The 20522-nt window shown below is 35.4% G+C and overlaps 1 protein-coding gene across 8 annotated transcripts in view; it reads right to left on the reverse strand.

Annotated features, from left to right (window-relative positions):
- The window catches only part of KIAA0825, a 473908-nt gene that overhangs the window by 241445 nt on the left and 211941 nt on the right, over window positions 1-20522 (reverse strand). For all 8 annotated transcript variants that reach the window (XM_078004985.1, XM_015140426.3, XM_078004982.1 and 5 more), the window contains 5 exons: window positions 18429-18653; window positions 9913-10321; window positions 5383-5542; window positions 2204-2362; window positions 328-422 (listed from right to left, as the gene is read on the reverse strand). In XM_078004985.1, coding sequence (XP_077861111.1) covers window positions 328-422; window positions 2204-2362; window positions 5383-5542; window positions 9913-10321; window positions 18429-18653 — 1048 coding nt within the window. The remainder of the gene's footprint in view (window positions 1-327; window positions 423-2203; window positions 2363-5382; window positions 5543-9912; window positions 10322-18428; window positions 18654-20522) is intronic.

The raw sequence follows: 20522 nt of genomic DNA on the forward strand, positions 1-20522 counted from the left end.
AATAGTGAACTATTAAATATACACAGTCAAAAATATTTAAAATTCAGACTAAAATCCACTAATTTCATCTCTGAAATTAATGTTACTGCCTTTTACAAATTTTCACTATAGAGAATGGTATTTAGAGAGTATACTCCTATCATTAGTCATACTTTTAAAAGACGGGAGGCTGGAAAGGAAGAAAATAAAAGAGATTCCACTGCTGATAAAATGTTTTCACTTTTCCCAAAAATACACTAGTAATATCTGTGTATGTGTATGCACACACACATACACACACACAACCTTGTCCCTCAAGTAGACCCCCCAACATCCGAATTTTATTACCTGTTTTTGAGTAGCACGCTGAAGGTCATCTTATCCAGTCCCCGATAATTTGGCAGCAACTTTGCCCAGTTCCACTTCCATTTTGTGGTGGCTGACTGTTGATAAATGAGAAGACACTATTGTTAGTTATTAATCAGTGTTAATATGATCAGTAAATTAAAGCTCCAGCTGTGATAGACTAACTAAGAAGGAGGGGGGTCCAGAACAAGGACTTAGACAGATAACATCAATCATGTCCACAGAAGAAGGTTTTTATTCCAATAAGATAGCAATTAATGTATAAATCCATTTGGGGATGTAGTCATTATTTATAAAAATATAAATCAATTTCTTGAGTCGTTATTCTTCCAAGTGTTAATGGCATTTCCCCAACAAGTTTCTCTGAGAAGGAGACTGTTTGAAAAGCAAAGAAAAATAATTGGGAACTTTTTCAAACATCATATCAATTTATTGTTTGATTTTCTTTCCAGCAACCAAAAGTTTGATTAAAAAACAAACTTGGAAGTGCTAAGAATCAAATTATAAGATACGGCCTAATTAGAGTATGATATTAATGTTATCTTTTTGGTTAAGAAAATGCTTTAAAGGGAAGATGATGAGGATCTGTAAGTGTAAATTATATAAATGATTCTTCTCATTAATAGAAATTTCACAACAGACTATGGAGAAAAGTTACTGTGAAAAATAATCTCATAATTCAGAACTCAATAAAATATGCCATTTATTTAAATGAAGCAGGGAAAATTTAACGGCTATAATAATTATTTATGGTTTGGAGCAATCTAATGCACAACACAGAAAAGCAGCCAATAAACTCAAACTTAGTATATTTAAAGTATTATAAATGCTTATGCTCCTTAGGATGAAATAGTTTTGAAAACAGGAGTCCAGACTGACGTTTAAAATCCAACAAGAGCTATCCCCTGTCACCTGCTGATTAATTGAGCACTACAATCCTGTCATAGAGCAGCAGAGTTCTGCCCTGGGTTGTCAGCATTTGAAGGTCTTACTCTACTACAGTATTGATGAGTGTAGACTAGAGCTGTAACAGTCATGGTAAAAATATTATCTGCATGCTGAATTAGGTCATTGTTTTAATTCTTATTTTCATCAGAGCTCTAGGTCAAGCAATCCTTCTCTTCTGCCCTGTTAGTTCAAATTATCTGTCAAGAGGTTTCTGGGAAAAGCCACCAGAAGAATGAACAAAGCAAAAGCAACTTTAGATTTCAAATACTTCGGCAGAAAGATGATCTTTTCAGTGTAACTACTGAAACATGCAGCTTAGATAATGGCATAATCTGACATTTAAAAATGTGTGGTGTTTCCCATATTGACTTTATTCCAAATAGCTTGGCTTTAAGATTATTAACAAATTCATTTTAAATTTGGGAATGTGTCTATGGTTATAAAAAGCAAATTTACCCCATACCACTTAAAGTAGGAGCTCAGTGCTCTATTTATAATTAATTTTAACTATTTTCTAATTTGCCTGATACATTCATAAAGGTTGCAAGGTATTTTGTGAGTGTGTGTTTTGGGGGATGGGGGTGACAAGGGAGGAAAGGAATGTTACAAAATGCCTGGTTCTTCAGCCCTCTGTAGACACAGCCTAACAGATGTTCCCTCTGCCCATGGTAAACTGATCAGCCAAAAGTTAAGTTTTACAGACCAAACAGATGAATCAGTTTGACAAATAGAAAAAAGGTTAAATAACTTTTAAAAGTCAATTTGTACAGACCATGTAAGTAAGAACAAGGCCTTTTGCTTCCTAGCAAAAAAAGCTTATGAGTAAATATTCAAACACAAAGCAATTTTTTCTTAGTTGAGTAAAGAAACCACACATTTAAATTAAATTTACCATTTAATTTCCACATACCTGATCTAGCATGTTTTCACTAAACGCCTTATACACATGGAAAGGGTTAAAGGCAGAAGGCTGATCTTCTGTACTCCTCAAGGTCGCCTTTAAAGGTCGGATGGGTAATGGCTTTTCCTCTGAACTATTCATAGAAAACAGCTGTTCTTTTAAATATTCCTTCAAAGAAAAGAAATTACAAGTTGTGACGGTGAGAAGCAGACATTCTCTGTAAAAATAAACTGATCAATATCCAAATTTATCCTTTCAGCACATTTGCTAGATTACAGTGTATTACTTGCCTCAGGGAAGAATACATTTTCAGAAGATACATAGTGGAGTACCAATCAGCATTGCAATAAACCCATCAAAAACAGGTTTACCTAATGTGTAGTATAGATTAGGAAACCATTGACCAAACTCTTACAGAATGAATATATGTTTGATATATCAGACCTTTTTAACAGGCATTGTCTTGCCACCGGTTCACATATTAACGTGTCTGGTTACCAAAACTTAACTCAGCTGCATAATTATTCACAGTACAAGGTTGCTCATCCATTCATTAAGTGTAGTTGTTAACTACTCCAGGCTCAGCAGAGCATTGAGTACTCTGATATTTTACTGCAAGCAGTCTCATTCAACATGGAATTAATTATAATGCAAGCTCCTAAACTCTATTTCCATCCCATGGAGTGAAAAATATCAAGGTTTGAGAGAAACTCAAAATATGTCATCATAAGCCCCCAACTGCCAGTGCAGGCCTGGGCAAAAAAAGCCAATCTACAACATTATCCCTCATTTTCCACCAATAAATAAATAAGGTGAACAATCCTAATGTATTTTATGGAACTTTTTCTGGAAGATGACAAATTAAAATGACCAAAAGTCCCCATCAACTAATAAATGCTTACTATTAATAAATAAGTCATCTAATAGATTTTTTAAAATATAAATGTTCTTGTGATGTTTCACGTATCACAGGGTAATTTTTTTTCTTTGAGGTTAGGGTTAGGATGAAGTTCAGAATGTTAGAGCCAAAAAGGTATTCAGATATCATTTAGAAAACCTGTGCTACTCAAAGTCTGGGGCACTGGATCAGCTGAGTTAAGCCTCGCCTGGGAGCTTGTTAGAAAAGCAGACTCTTGGACCCTATTGAATCAGAACTTGCCTGTTAATGAGCATTCCTGGCTGGACGCAGTGATTCACACCTGTAATCCCAGCACTTTGGGAGACCGAGGCGGGCAGATCACCTGAGGTTGGGAGTTCCAGACCAGCCTGGCCAACATGGTGAAACCCCATCTCTAATAAAAATACAAAAATTAGCTGAGTGTGGTGCTGCCCGCCTGTAATCCCAGCTACTCAGGAGGCTGAGGCAGGGGAATCACTTGAACACGGGAGGCGGAGGTTATAGTGAGCCAAGATTGCGCCATTGCACTCCAGTCTGGGTGACAGGGTGAGACTCCATCTCAAAACAAACCAACCAACCAACCTTAAAGGCTTATTGCCTGTGTTTTTGTAATAGTTACAAGGCAACGGTCTCTCTTTGCTTCTAGCCTCACCTAGCATTATGCCTCTTACCTTGCAGTGCCGTGCTTCATTCAGCCCAGTAAACCACCAGATACTATAACAGTAAATATACTCAGTTGTAACAAGAGAAATCATAACACTGAGCAAAATGTGGTGGTACCCCAGTGTAATCTCATGGTATCCTGTTCAGAACCACTATCTCAGAGTTATAGGAGCTCTATGAGGGAAGTACAGCCTTTGACTTTCCAGAGTATAACCAGATAACTGATGGCCAATAAATAGCCAATTCAATTTTGGATGATCTCGCTTATTGGTGATTGTTGAGCTTTTTAATATTATGTACCTTTTAAAAATAGGACAATTCTATCAGTTTGGCAATTCAGACCAGCTTTACCATCCTCAGAGCTATTGTAACACTGTTTAACTAAGGATATGGGGGTAACCACACTGCAACATCTGTTCCTCAGTAGTCACCACAATTACTTTGGCCAATCAGAATGGCCAGGTGGACATACCCAATGAGGAGCATCACTTTGCAATAGAGGTCTTTCAGTTTGCCAAGGTGAGGGGTTCCTGAGTTTCCCAGATAGAAACCCTAAGCAAGCTATGAGGGATCACTGACAAGAGTGAATAGGTTGTGTTACTTTGTAACAATTACAAACTGAGCTCTGGTGCCTTAAGGACAGGGTCATATCTCATAGCTACAAATTTCTTACATCCTTCTGAGGCCATTGTTATATCACCTGTTTATTGACTGTTTGATTAGTTCTGTGAAATCCAGGAAACAAGGTATACTTGAAGTAACTTTCAGATAGCTAATGGTGGGCAAAACATTTATATAATCAAGTTGTAACATGCTATTGTCGAATTTAATTTATTCCTTGAAAATGTATGGTTATAAAGGCCTATGTTATATAGATAAAACTAAAACACTATATATTCACATTATACAATTTTTACTATTCCAAAAATTATATTCATGTATTTGCAAATATAAACACAATTAGATGCCACAATCTAATTCAGACACATATGATCAAATTCAAAACCTGATTAAGTTAGAGAACTTTGTTTCAATAGCTGAGATAACGTGCTATTTACATTTTCACTAAAACAGCCAAAAACATGCAAAGTCAGAGGGCAAGGGGATAGAAAGGCATAACATTGGTTCAACCAGCGTCTGTGTATTAATGAATTTTCCTCGGTTCATCTGGTTGCTCCCGAATATAGTTCAATATTCTTCTTAAGTTTTTTGATTAAATAAGAAATCTCCAACTTCACCAACACAAGCATGATATCTGCAGGAAAAGAGCTAAGTACCTCTTCTGAAAATTCATTGTACAAATACCAGATTTTAACATCAGTCTAACAGTCACAAACACACAATTCCCAAACTACACCTCTAGTGTCTACAATTCAGAACTGAACTGAGTTTATGAGCCGTGTTATTGTTTAAACCATATAAATAAAATCTACATTGTTTCAGTGAAGCTTTTTCTGTACAAATGCAGAACAGCCGGGGCTGAATAGATTCTATTAATAATGCAATATTGAGTTTGGTATTGACTTTAAGAAGTATTATCACCTCCTTGACTAACCCTTAGCTGCCAGCAGACGCTGCCTCAGGCCAGTACACACCTAATTGCTCGGTAAAAAGGCCGTTTCCCTACCTCATTGAGCTGCATGATGTGATAAATTTGCCTCAGGTACTCGCTGCCACCTGGTTTGTGGCAGAGATCCAGGACCATCGTGTTTATTTTCTGCTCAGTCAGTTCAAGAGCAATATCTCCTTCTTGTAAGGACGTGCTTTTCTCTATTGTCATAAATGCACTAAATACAAAGAAAGCATATACATATCAGTAGTGAAGAATTGTAAAGATGGAGAGTAATCATGGAGATGGAGTGTGGAGAGTTGATGTAAATCTCAGATTCAAAGCATCCATAAAGACTTCCCTGAAATAGGTAAGCCTTCCCAAACCGCTGCTGCTCACATAAACAGCACCTTAGAATTAAGCACCTGAAAGCATTTTCAAAAATTGAATCGTTTCTTCTAAAACATGTCTTTACTGCATTTATACTCCTATCTATAAAACATTTTCCCATTACTGCAATTGTTGAGATTGCTATAATCATGAGATGAAAACAAAACATTTCTTTTTAAGAACATGTAAGAAATAATTTGTATTTTCTCTTTGTGGATAAAAAGTATCTTTGATGCCTGAAATAGCTTTGGTATTTTGTCTTTTGTAGAGTCCTCTTTACACCTGTTGTAAAACACATTGAAGACTAATTAAAGTGTCAAAAGGGGGAGCCTATTATGCTAAATATAGGCTGGGTGCTTCGTGGCAGTGTGCTTACCAGTGGGTATTTTAAATTGGCCTTTGACACTTGTTGCCTTTTAAAAATATGTGCCCCACTCCTGTTTCTTTCTGTAACAGATACTTAGCAAAAGTCACTATCCTGATTATTCTTCCAGAAAAAGAGTCTACTATCACCACACCAGGAATGTGCAAGATATAGTTCTAAAACATTTCTTTTAGAAGGATCTATATACATATTGTTGATTTTGAACATTATTTACACAGTAATAATGGATGACAAAAAGAATTTAAACATTTCAAACTATACCAGTGCAAAAAATTTTGATATTCAATGTACACATATATTCCATAAGAATTTTCTTGTTGTTATTGGGATCATGCTACACTTTGCAATGTAAGTATTCTTAAAACTCATGGTTTTCCACTGTTTCCAAGACTAAATAAAATTTACTGTGGCGTAATCAGCTGTATACTGCAGTTCATTACTGAGATTTTGCCATGATTATAAAATTAGTTCTGCTAAGAGTCAGTGCAGCTGACCTGAAGACGGAACCAAATGACACCCAGCTGCTGGACATTAAGTTTGATATTGCTTCCACATGTAGCTTCAAAACATCCTTCTCAAAAACGGGAGGAACTTTAAGATCATATAGCCTTGCTAAAAAATAAAGAAAATCCTACTTTGACTTAGAGATATTCATTAACTAGAGTAAATTTTTTTTTAAAGACCTTTTTACAAGAAAATAAGTTTGCAGGTATGTTTTTGAAACTGCATACAGGTTGCAAAAAAAAATTTCTTGTCAGGTTTTGTAGAGGCTGACATTGAAAAAGTTGAGGCCCTCTGACAAAGGAGTATCTCAGTGTCAGCTTCTGAATTGTATCCTTTCCTGTCCATCACTGTGCAGGTGAAGCAAATGATTGGATTCAGTCAATGCTATGATTAATGAGTTCCTCTCCGGATTTGGGACTGCCTATCAATCATGTCATTAGGGAGAATGTGCCCTGAAAGAGGCAGACCTTAGCCAAGGAATAACTGCATTAATCTTAATCTGTATATGCACCCAGCCAGCCAAGTCAGGGTCACCATGATGAAAAACAATAATCTTCAACTCGACAAATTACTTTGCAAAGACAGACATTTCTTTACTTTTTGTGCGGTGTGTTCTCCAGAATCTAAGTTGACTGTTTACAGCTTGAGTGTTACTACAAAGTGAAGGTTATTTTAATGAATAGTAATGCTTTCAGGCAGTATGCAAGACAGGCGACACTTACAGCTGCCACCTTTTCCACTGCAGTTACTTTCACCATTTCCATAAAATCAAAGTTAAATCTGGATGCAAGTCAAAGGAATCTAGCTAAATGGTATCATGTAGTTTCAGATAATCTTCATAAGTAATTAAGATTTAATTGATCTTAACAGAAGAACCATTTTAGTTTAAATGCTTACATACTCATATATTTTTAAAAATTATGGTAGAACCAAGGCAACCCTCTACGTAATACAGACATCATGTTTTGAAATACATTTTTCCTCACAGTGTATATCTATGAGTAAAATGACCACCAATTAGTAAGAAATACTTAGAGGTGGAAGTGCACTTGTATAACATAATCAATTTGAAATCAAAGTCAAGAAGAAACACTCTTTTTTTTTTTTTTTTTTTTGCGACAGAGTTTCACTTTTGTTGCCCAGGCTGGAGTGCAAAGGCGCAAAATCAGCTCACTGCAACCTCCGCCTCCCAGGTTCAAGCAATTCTCCTGTCTCAGCCTCCCGAGTAGCTGGGATTACAGGTGCCCGCCACCACACCCAGCTACTTTTTTTTGTGTGTGTATTTTTTGTAGAGATGGGGTTTCATCATATTGGTCAGGCTGGTCTAGAACTCCTGACCTCAGGTGATCTGCCTGCCTTAGCCTCCCAAAGTGCTGGGATTACAGGTGTGAGCCACCGCGCCCAGCCAAGAAACACTCTTATACTGCCCAAACTCTGTAAGAGATTGTTATCTAAAGTGAGTTAAGTCAAATTTAACTCTTTTTCAAATAAATGCAATACATAACTTTAAAACTGCACTTTGTATATTGATATCATTTGAGAAATTGAGAAAGATGTATTGTGCTAATTACATAATTACTCAGAAACTTTGAGGGCTGTACTGCGTTTTTTAAGTCAGCAATTGTTCATTTTTTTATGCATGTTGTATGAGAGGTAAATAATGTTTTGGCTCATTGTTAATCAGCAAAATATTAGCTAGGCAACTCCCACTATAGGAGATACCAGATGTGTTGGGGCTGTTTATAAAACTTAAATTGAAATCAGCTTTTAAGGAAAAAATTTAGCTTATAGATTCTTGTATGTACCCCTACATGTATTACCTAGACATTGCTTTAAATGGATCTTATTTGATATAGGGGCTACTAAATCAGCAGTATCATAAATTTAACTTTGTCACTATAATCAGATATACTTTTTACTCTTGTTTTTCCTCTCCCCTTTATAACCACTGCCATGGATAATGACATCAGGCCTTAATGTTTTAGTCATTGGATTAAAGCCTGTAAATTAGTATTGAATGCAAACAGAAAGATTAAGACGGTCACTGTCAATGTTACTAAGCATTTGCCTGAATGCTATTGTAATTCCTACCCATGGGACACTCCAGAAGTACATTTCTAGAGGTCAGTGTGATGAGACCAGGAAAATCATGATTACCTACTTTTCCCCATTTGAATTAACATAAAGCCTTATAGATTAACATAGACAAGTAAACATTATTAATTACCTTAATACTAACCAGTGAAGGCAATGTATTTTAATAGAGTTTATACATAGTAAATGCCTATCAGTTCCAAGCTTGATGCTAAGAACTCCATGAATGTTATTTAGTTTTTCAAAACAATTCTGTCAGTGTGGTATCATCATTGAAACTGAGGCTTTGAGAGATTCAATAACTTGCACAAGATGACCCATTTACAAGGGATTTGTACTTGCCCATCTGATTCCAAAGCCTGATCTCTTTATCATTACCATGTACTAGTAAGAGTAACCATATATCAAGTGACTTTTCATCATTTTGGGCAGAAAGTTATATTAGTATCTGCTAGCAACATGAATATTTTTTTAAAGAATGAGGGACAGCGTGTGTGGGTGTTTTTAAAATGGGCTGACAGTGATCTATAGACCATATGAGCTGGAATTCCTTTATCAATACCATGCAATTCTATACCTGAAGACTAATTTAAAGACAGGAGGACTCTATGTACATATTTAAATTCATCAGGGACCCTTAAACATCTTTGCAGTATCACAAATCACTTAGCTCTTAGTGACAAACCCATGAGAAGGCTGACATTTTCATACAGAAACAGCTGGGTGTGTTTATAGCTGGAGTGTGATATGCCCTAGTTGCCCTCTGGGATTCTTACATTACCAGATGAAAAATGTGTACCTTTTTGACAATCAGGTACACAGAAAGCAATAAAAAGCCTTTTATATCCATTAATTCCTTCTTAATTTAATCTCCATGCCCAATCCATTTGCAAAATGCTCCAGGCTATCCAACAGATACCTGTTTGCACACTGAAAAGGGGTGAAACTAAATTCTCCTGGGTTTAACTACCACCCTTTTAATCAGAAACCTTAAGACGGTGACTAAACAAGTATAATGTTCCAGTGTGTCAATGGGGTTCACATTTTAAGAAGACAAGAAATGTGCAACAATCCAATTTTTAATGGGATACTTATCTTTTTTTTATTCATCAAAGCTCCCATGAATTTAGCAAAATACTATTGCTGCCCATCTGACAATATATTGTTGTTTGTTGGTGATTTTGTTATTGTAAAAGCATTTGATGAAATCCAGTAAGAGAAAAACATCACTTTACCATTCAGTGCTCAGTTTCCTTGCTTTCAACAATTGACGTTCAATCCAGTTGGGCTTCTGCTGCTCAATGCTCTGTATGACCTTTTGGATCATTTGATTAGGGATACTTGTCTGGTCTCCCATGATGCTCTCCAAACACATACAAATTAAACCCAGTTTTTCTTTACTCCATCTGTCAAGGGAGGCACCTGTTAAAAGTTCCACAGTGTTTCCGTCCTCAAATATCCGACATATAATTACAATCAAGTTCCAGACAAGCAGACCAGCTTTCTTCAATTCAACAAAGTTTTTTGACATTTTTCTCTCAGACAGAAAAAAGAAGTATTTAATTGGGGGAGGCAAACATGCAATCACCGTAGGTAACTTGCTGATTACAATAGATACTGCCTGAGCAGCAAGCCTTGTGAAGCCTGGGGAAGAAAAGAAAAGGTATGATTAATATTAGCATTTGCGTTCAATCATTGCATGGTTTTGTGTTGTATAAAGATGTCTAATTTTTGTGGAGAAAATTGGCAAGAAGATCAAGTGCTTGACATATTCCAACAGAACTCTAACCGGGGTCTCTGGCAGTACTACCTAAAGTTCCCCCAAATCACAAATCCGGGTTTTTTTTTCTCTCATAAATGAAGATTAGAAAATTTAGACTCATAATTTGTATTCTTTCAAGACTGCAGCTTTCCAGGACCCATGTGGCCTCCTAATTAACAAATACAAAAGTTCCCAGCTGGGCAACTTTGTAGGCTTTGATACTTCTGACTCCCCCTTAAGCCCTTCTCCCTTGGAATCCATGACAGAATCATTCCAGCTCTCCTCAGGACTGGTTTCTCTCCTTTCAGTTCTCAACCCAAATGTTACCTCCTCAGACAGCCTTGCCTCACCATCTTATCTTATCTCATCTCGTCATCCTCTCAGTCCATTTTACACCCTTCCATCACAGCCCCAGGACCCTCTCTTTCAGGGATCCCCATTTTGTTGCCTTTATTATAGCATTCCCCATCATCTAATAATTACGTCCTTTTCCTGCACACTGTATGTCACCCTCTTCTGAACTATAAGCTCTTAGAAGGCATTCCCATATCCCTAGCACTTAGTACCTCATATATAATAGTTGTCAATAAATATTGGTTGAATGAATGAGTCAGTAAATTGTTTCCTGCTTACCTCTATCTCTCCTCTTTGCTTCTTTGTGTCCTATGCTATTTCCACTTTCTACTAACACCTCTTAGATGTAGATTTTTGCTGAGACGTCCTTAGCCTTTTGGCTGATGATTCTACATGTTCTCCCTTGTTTGGTGCAATTTCACATTTATAATCTTATTTAATGCAACAGCCTTAGGAGATTATTCAAATATGTGTTGGACCTAGTGTTTACACACTTATAAAGACTGTTCCAATTAATTTTTAAATGATTCTTAGGTTGTCATGAATTGCGGAGGAGTCACTAGATTAGACATATTTTCCAAGAAAAATGTATTAATTCTTCTTCTCTATATCAGGGTTTCTCAACTTCAGCACTATTGCCATTTTGGACTGGATGATCCTTTGTTGTGAAGAGCTGTTCTATGTTCTGTAGTGTGTTCAGCTGCATCTCTGGCCTCCACCCACTAGATGTCAGTAGCATCCCCCTCAGTGGTGACAACCAAAAATGTCCTCAGGCATTGCCAAATGGCCCCTGGGAACAAAACTGTCTGGTTGAGAACCACTCTTCTATATGATTCCAGAATCTTAAGTCTTGGCCTTTCTCCAGAACTGTAGTCCTGTAACTCCAGCTTTCTGTTAAGCATTTCACTTCTGTGTCCTCATCACTGTCAACTCAATATAACTAAAACCAAATTCATTGTCTTCCAAACTAGCTTGGCCCTTCTCCCTCCCACCCACCCTTTCCTCCTTTCTTCTTTCATTCCTTCCTCTCTCCCTCCCTCCCTTCTTCCTCACTACTCTCCTTCCTCACCTCCTCCCTCCCGTTCTTCCTTCCTGTTAAATATTCCTGTTGATCCTTCATACCTAATCAGTGATCAGCATTGATACATAGTTCTGCCCTTTTATCTCTGCCATCCAGTTTCTCATTGCTGGGGCCAGCTGAGGTTACTGACCTACCTCAAGCCCTTCTTCACACATGGTACCTTGACTATGGAAGTGTTCTCCTAACTCATCTCCCTTCTCCAGGCTATGTCCAGCCCTTCTCCTGCACTGTAAAACTGAATTCATCCCTATGAACTGTATTATCCAATTTCCCTGTGATAATTTTAGCTACTTACCACTGTTATAAGATCAGTCTCTTGGGCCTTGCTGTGAAAACACTCCACAGTCTAGCCTCAGCCTGTTTCTATGATCCTTCTCTTTAAGACCTTTAACATGCTTTATCCTCTTTGCTTTTAGGCTTCTGAGTACGTCATTACTCTCAATGGAATGCCCTCTGTCTTCAGGGTTCACAAATAATCTTCAACTCTTAGTTCAAAGTCCTCTCCCCTCTTGTGAATTTATTTGAATATATTCTATATATGACCATTTTGGTAATTAGGTCCATAATTGGCTATGTTATTTTTGTATTATCATCTATTTTATTTATGTTATTTATATATTCATGAGTTGTCTTTACAGCTAGCCTATAAACTCCAGAGCACGGGAAACAAAGCTCTTAGCTCCTTGATTATCCCACAAAGCCAGACAGTGTTTTAATCCACTATGTACATAATGGAATTTGAACATTAAAACTGAATGAGAAGCCAAAAGAAAGTAGCTCTGAGTTCTTTGGTAAAACATTCTTTACTGTGTTTGCTGGACAAAAATAACAGAACAATGTGAACATTTTCTGAAGATATGTGTAACATTTAAAAAGTCACTCTGTTCCAAAAAAGTACAAAGCTCTTGGAAAATATGTCTAATCTAGTGACTCCTCTGCAATCCATGACAACTTAAGAATCATTTTAAAAATTAATTGGAGCAGTCTTTATAAGTTTGTAAAAACTAGGTCCAACACATATTTGAATAATCTCCTAAGGCTCTTGCATTAAATAAGATCATTAATGTGAAAGCACCTAGCTCAGCACCTGATCAAAATAGTTGCTCAATAAATGTTTTCTTTTTATTCAAATTAATGTGTTTAGGTGAGGCTTAAAATATAGATAAAGCAACTCTTCCTTAGTGTTCTTAAATTATTTGAAATGTCTCATTGTTCTTTATGTGTTTGTGTCTCGTAGTCCCTATTCTGCTGTCAGGTCTTTGACTTGAAAGATTGTATCTTGTATTCCCTCTGTCTTAAAGAGGGTTTGACTACAGATACTGAGCAAATATTTGACAAACTAAGTAGATATTAGGTAAAGATTACCAATTTTCTTCTTCACACCTACACTCCACTGATATTTTATAAACTCTGAGGACTACGGGTACCCAAATCCCCAGCTATTTCATTAACGCTTGAGGCAAATTTCAATCAGAACTTTTAGGCTAATGACAAATTAATGAATCCATTCTACCAATCTCTAGGGCTCTGAGTCTATGATGATGTCAACAACATACAGGGAAGGATCTTTTAAGACTGCTACATACTTGTCTTTCTGTCTTTATTTAAATAAGTTTAATTCTACCTAAGCCGTATATATGTAATATATTGTGTCATCCAATTTAAGAGCTGATAAATTATGAAGCAAATCTATGTCTTAGGATGAATGCAATATATGTTTATTGATGTATTTGTCATTTCTTCTTTTCTGTAAGGTACTACCGTAATAATATATTTGTGGTTGATAAAACATGCAAAAAGGAAATATACAATAAATGAGGTAAAGAAAATAATGTCAAAATTAATTTTTAAAATTGTATTTATTAATGGTAAAAAAGATCAGTAACAATTTGTTGAATGAGGATAATGAACTTTTTTATTATTTTTTAAATCTGGGCTTAACACTTCACAATACAGAGGTCAAGTTCTAAATTCAGTTTGTTTCAAGATCAGGTTTTCACGGCTGTCATAGGTGAAAAAGCCACTACACGAACACATATAGATCAACATGAAACCAGTATATCCTTAGCTGTGCCCACAAAATCATGGCATTTATTTTTCAGTGTTAACTACCAAATAGGTGAAGGCTATTGTTGAAATTTGACTAATAAGTATCCATCATCTGTGATGTCAATTTGTTGTTTTTGCAAACAAATGGAAATTTTTATATATATATATATATATTTTTTATACTTTAAGTTCTAGGGTACATGTGCACAATGTGCAGGTTTGTTATATATGTATACATGTGCCATGTTGGTGTCCTGCACCCATCAACTCGTCAGCACCCATCAACTCGTCATTTACATCAGGTATAACTCCCAATGCCATTCCTCCCCCGCCACCGCTCCCTATAATAGGCCCCGGTGTGTGATGTTCCCCTTCCCATGTCCAAGTGATCTCATTGTTCAATTCCCACCTATGAGTGAGAACATGTGGTGTTTGGTTTTCTGTTCTTGCGAAAGTTTGCTGAGAATGATGGTTGCCAGCTGCAGCCATGTCCCTACAAAGGACACGAACGCATCTTTTTTACGGCTGTGTAGTATTCCATGGTGCATATGTGCCACATTTTCTTAATCCAGTCTGTCACTGATGGACATTTAGGTTGATTCCAAGTCTTTGCTATTGTGAATAGTGCTGCAACAAACATATGTGTGCATGTGTCTTTATAGCAGCATGTAATGCTGCTATACAGTAATGCTATGGCTGGGTCATATGGTATTTCTAGTTCTAGATCCTTGAAGAATCACCATACTGTTTTCCACAATGGTTGAACTAGTTTACAATCCCATCAACAGTGTAAAAGTGTTCCTATTTCTCCACATCCTCTCCAGCACCTGTTGTTTCCTGACTTTTTAATGATTGCCATTCTAACTGGTGGGAGATGGTATCTCATTGTGGTTTTGATTTGCATTTCTCTGATGGCCAGTGATGAGAAAAGCATTCAAGAGTCACTGAAACTCTTCATTTGCAATATTTTATATCATGTTAGAAAATCCTATTTCTAAATTCTTAAGCAAAAAGAGATGATATTTTTGTAGATAACATTGGTTCTTATGAAACAAATAGGCCTGGTTTTTATACACTATACTAATGACTTCTTATAGCACTTTGTATATTTCTGCCATCAATTTCTTTCTCATTATGCTGTTTCTGCATGTGACCAATGGCATGGACACATTTTCCTAAATGCTGCTTGCTACTTCTGTTTCCTCTCTCTAGAATTCATTGTTTCCATTAAGACAATTACTCCAAAAGTTTTGCCATATGGGATTATTTTCATTAAAAAAGCAATTTACTGTTGAGAAAATGTCTTCTCAGGTATATCTTTCATTTAATTTTTGTCAAAGAAACAAAACAAAACAACTAGTTATTTGTGTATTTGTTCTTTGAAACATAATGAAACAAATATCTAAAAGCAGAGCTGTGTCAGAACCATCCTAACTTCCATCCAACTCTCCAGTAAATCTACACTGTAATCTTTATTGTAATATTTATTTCTTTAAATCCTCAGTGTTTTTTAATGTCACAGTATTTGCTGATAAAGAAATAAAGAATGCATTTTAGTTTGTCACCATAGTGTTTTCCATGTTCTGTCATTTTTACTGTGTCAAGAAGGACAAATATTCCCTAAGATAATGACTAGTTGTCTTTTAGTAAGTTAGATTTTTTTTAAAGACCTTTAAACATTTATAATTACTTAGACAAATTTTGTAAGAACCGTGATTATATATCACTAAATTAAAACATGGTTGAAAAAAATTACAGAAGTTTATCTTCATGTTTTGGATACTTGGTGTAGAAATCTTTTGTTTATCAAGATGACTCCAAACTAGCTAATATCTCAAGGCTCAATACTGGCTTAGGAGGGATTCACATCTAACAAAATATATGGGAAGCCACATTTCAAATCATTTCCCCACAATTTTTTTTTTTATTTTTTTGGCCAAATGTGATCAAATCATCATTGTTTTGTAATATGGCTGTGAAGAGCTCATATTAAGAATAGAAACAAGTGGGAGCTTTTTCACTTTGTCATTGTTTGCTCTTGATTGCATTTCCAGCACTAGTTTTAAACTGCAGTTCACTTACTGGTTTATAGGAATATGTTAAAGTCACTTGTATGTATTATGAGGATTAATTTTGTTACAACCAGAGTCCGTAATACAAAGGACAACTCTAATTCATTACCGTGTGCTGAAAGCTAAAGGAGGAATAAGGTCACCCTGCCCATGGCCTCTCCCCAAGAGCATGGCAACCCTGCTCTTCCCTCAAGCTTCCTCACATATTATTATTATTATTATTATTATACTTTAAGTTCTAGGGTACATGCATACAACGTGCAGGTTTGTTACATATGTATACTTGTGCCATGTTGGTGTGCTGCACCCATCAACTCGTCAGCACCCATCAACTCATCATTTACATCAGGTATAACTCCCAATGCCATTCCTCCCCACTCCCCCCTCCCCATGATAGGCCCCAGTGTGTGATGTTCCCCCTCCCGAGTCCAAGTGATCTCATTGTTCAATTCCCACCTATGAGTGAGAACATGCGGTGTTTGTCCTCAACACCCACTGGCTCACCCACAGACCAAGAAAGGTCTCCAGTGACAATCCCAAGTGATATTTTAGTGAAGTTTAATTTCTTTCTCTCTTCTCATACACCAAAAAAACTGTACATCTCTTATTTGTACCCATTTTGAAACAGTTATACTAGTCTTCTGGCACCAAGAGGAGATACTGCACTTAGGTTTATCTCTGATCTGAAACACAGTGCCTGGTATATAGTAGTCTCTCACTTAGTAAATTTCTACTGAATGAATAATGAAATCAATAAATAACTTAACGTCCAGCATGTACACATTCTCTATCTTATATTCTGTAGTGAAAATAAAATTTAAGAAGTACAAATCTAAAAGTCCCTGTAGCATTTCAGAGGGCAGTAAAGAAGAACAATGGCATTCTCCTATTGTCACATCCTGTTAGAATGCAAAAAATGGTTTGTAAAGTCACTTTCTTTTATATATACATGGGATCTGACTTTCCTTCATGGTTGTCTTTGTGTTGTACTTTTACTCGGAATGAGCATTTTATGAAAAATGTTATTTAGTAAGGAAAACTTTAACAACTGGTATCTATAAGTAAGCATTTTTTGGAATAAGAGGCTCTTTGCAATGGTATGGAGGAATTCCAAAGTGCTTAGAAAAAGCAAAATTGTTCATGAATAGAACAACTCGAAAACCACAAGCAAAATAGTGCTACTCATATGGCATGATATGTTAACTATAAATCATGCCTACTGAATTGGTCAAAATGTATGAAATATCCAAAAGCTAGAACAAAGGAGAGATGGCAACAACTCTTAGAAAAGAAAGAACTTAAGTAATGAAAAGGTGACATTTTCCAATTTCAATTAAATGGCTTTACTAGATTCAAAGGGAGTTTAATAGGGCTTGGACAGAATTAAAGCATTACTATGAAAGGTCACAGATAGATAATTGATTTGAGTTTGTAATATAAGGTCACATTATTTAGGATCTCCATGGAGAAGAATGAAAGAAAGGCTAGTCCCTTCAATTGACTTTAGTGAGTTCAGCTGGAGTATTTTATTGTTGAAAGTTTCCTTAGAGAAAAAATATTTTCACTAACTCTAAGGAAACTTTCCCTAGTTTCCTAGTTTTCTAGTTTCTCTAGAAAAACTGGAGAAAGTTTCCTTAGAGTTAGTGAAAATATTCTTCTTAAAGGATGAATATGAAAGAAAAAAGTTTTATTTTAAATAATCAAAAGAAGATTCACGAATACAGGTACGTAATATACATACGAAGAAATCTTGTGAAATTCTGCAAAAGTGGAAAGATCTAGATAGGGAGAAACTATTTAAGAAGAGAGGACTTGACTAATAAAATAAATGAATAATGTAGGTAACTGATGGTTCTTAAGTACACTTGGTGGATGCGCTGTTCTGAATAGGAACAATGCACTCAATTTAGAACCAGAAGCACTGGGGGAAAAATACCCTGTCAGAAAAATACATGTACTTACCAAACTGGGTGCTATTTTTGGCCTAAAAGCTACATATGTAGGTGTTTTAACAGGAGAAAAGAAGGTAATAATTAGTGTTTGCAGAGAAAAAACTTAAAGGAAAAAATAACTAAGTGGAATATCAGAGCAATCTTCTCTAGAGTATGGATTTTAAGTTACTCAACAAATTTTAAGAAAATTAGTCAAAATCATGTGACTAATCTGTGAGTATTAGCCTGAACACAAAACATCACAGAAAATCCTGAACTGGTAATTAAATAAAGAAGATAACCATTTGAATAATTTTCCATTCTAGTTTCCTTGATCATGTGACTCATAGTAAAAATAAAAATAAGGGTCCCAAATATGCTTAATAGAAAGAAGATTAATATAGTACATAATTCTTACAACTTTTAGGATTTTACTTGATTGCATATCCTAGAAAATTGCTTCTTCAGGTGTATTTTCTTAAAGAGAAACAAATATACTTACTTTTGCTTGATTCTTTCCTTTTAGTTTCTTTTGGACTATAATTCCATTCTTTTGGCATGCTCTCAAGCAAACAATCAGGAACAATGTGCTTGTTTAGGTTTGTCTCACAGTTTCTCCTAGAGCTCATCACAGATACTATCTGCTGTACAGTGTCCTTGACGGCATCGGTCAGTGCCAGTCTCAAGCATCGAATGACCTCTAGCTCATACTCCACGCACGTTGAGACTTTAAAATCAGATGGCATATTATGGTTAGCAGAACCTAGCAAATCATTTGTGCCTTGCTCAACTAGAATTCAGTTTCATAATAATCTAGTTTAAAGCTATAGGAAAGGAGAGCTGCTTTTAACCAAGAAATCATATGATTGATAACCACTCCATAAAACATTTTTTAAAAAATATTCTTCTTGTTTGTAATAAAAGGAATGGCAATTAAGATAACAGTACATAATATTTACTGGTACTCTTGGACTCTTCTGGTGAGAACATAAATTGTATGACCTTCCCTGATGACAACTTGGCTGACAATAATGTCAAAGCTTCAACATTTTACTTATCAGTTGACTCACATATTCCTTTCTGTAGGACTTTTCCTAAGAAATTTATTATAAATATGCAAAGGATATAGAAAAAATTAAAATCAATCAAAATATCCAATAATAGGTGATTTGCTTAATTAGCTCTGGTATTTCTGTCTATACAATAAAGCCAAATATTGTGTAGTAAAAATAAAGTAGGTTAGAAAAGAGTATGATATCCTATTTTTATTAAAAATATATATCTCCACACATATATAAAATAATTAAAAGATGTACTCTATAATGCTAATGGTGATTATCAATGATGGATGGAATTTCAGGTATATATTTTTCTTCCTTTTTTCTTCTTTCCTTTCTTCCTTCTTTCTTTACAAATGGTCAATCAATTCAGTGTTAGAATCTTACCAAGAGTTTTCTTATCAGCAAAATGTTAGAGAAGTCCCTAGATTGCCAAGGCACATAGCATAGGAAGAATAGAGTAATAGCCCTAAAACCCAGCTGCTAAAAACCCAAAATACTAATTCTTCATTATCAGCATAAATGAGAGAAAAAAGGGAAAGGATTATTTAAAATGACAATAATTTTTATTAATGATTTTTATTATTGTAGTTTATTTCCACTTTTTATGTTAAATTAACAAATGAAAACAAAGAAACATAAAATTCAGGTTAGAATCATATAACTTAAAGAATACCTGCTTCATTATCTAATTAATTTTCAAGTGTTTCAAATCACCATTAAAAATATAGACACTTTAGGAGGGGCCTCGGTGTCCTCCTTTATAAAATGGTGAGGGGAGAGGGCGACAAGGGCTAGACAAGATGATATTTATGGTCTTTGTCAGTTTTCACCTTCCATGACTCTATTTAAGACTCCTAAGAAGAAAATAACAAATACATCACAGCTGAGCACACACAAAGTTGAAAAGAACTGTGACTCTACTTCCTTTTACAACACAGTAATCAGGAGGCCTTAGAAAGGGCTGAATGAGGGTCCTAAATTGAGAATGTGCTTGAGGCCATGAGCAGCAATCCTAAGAATGATTTAAACCAGTTTTTGTATGTTCACTAAGCTACCAATTGCTTACCAATTTTTATCAGTATAATCTTTTATATTTTGGTAATAACAGATGTGGCAAGATTTCCAAAAAGAAACTTCATTACTTTTATGTTAAAATTTCTATAATTTAGAAGAATCAGAACAAAGGTAATTTAGTGAGAGTTTTTCAGGCTACTGTTAAGAAAGATGTTATATGCAATAAAGAATAACCTAATGTGGTTTTATAAAAGCAATGGAAATTACATCTGAATATGTTTCTAAGTAAAAAGGTTTGGTTTAAATAATTATTCTATTAATATATTTACCAACCAGAAGTCATTGGAAATGTCTCCAGATAAATTATAAGTAACTGGGGAGTCAAAAGTAACAAAACATCATTGAAAATCTTCTGCAAATACATTAGCATACTTTCCTGCTTTAGAAAATTAGTTTCTTTGATGCTTCATAACTTCAGGTGGAACATCTAAATTTAGAAATGTAAAAATTTAGACAAGCTC

This window comes from Macaca mulatta, chromosome 6, assembly GCF_049350105.2.
Source record: "Macaca mulatta isolate MMU2019108-1 chromosome 6, T2T-MMU8v2.0, whole genome shotgun sequence".
NCBI classification, from domain to species: Eukaryota; Metazoa; Chordata; class Mammalia; order Primates; family Cercopithecidae; genus Macaca; species Macaca mulatta.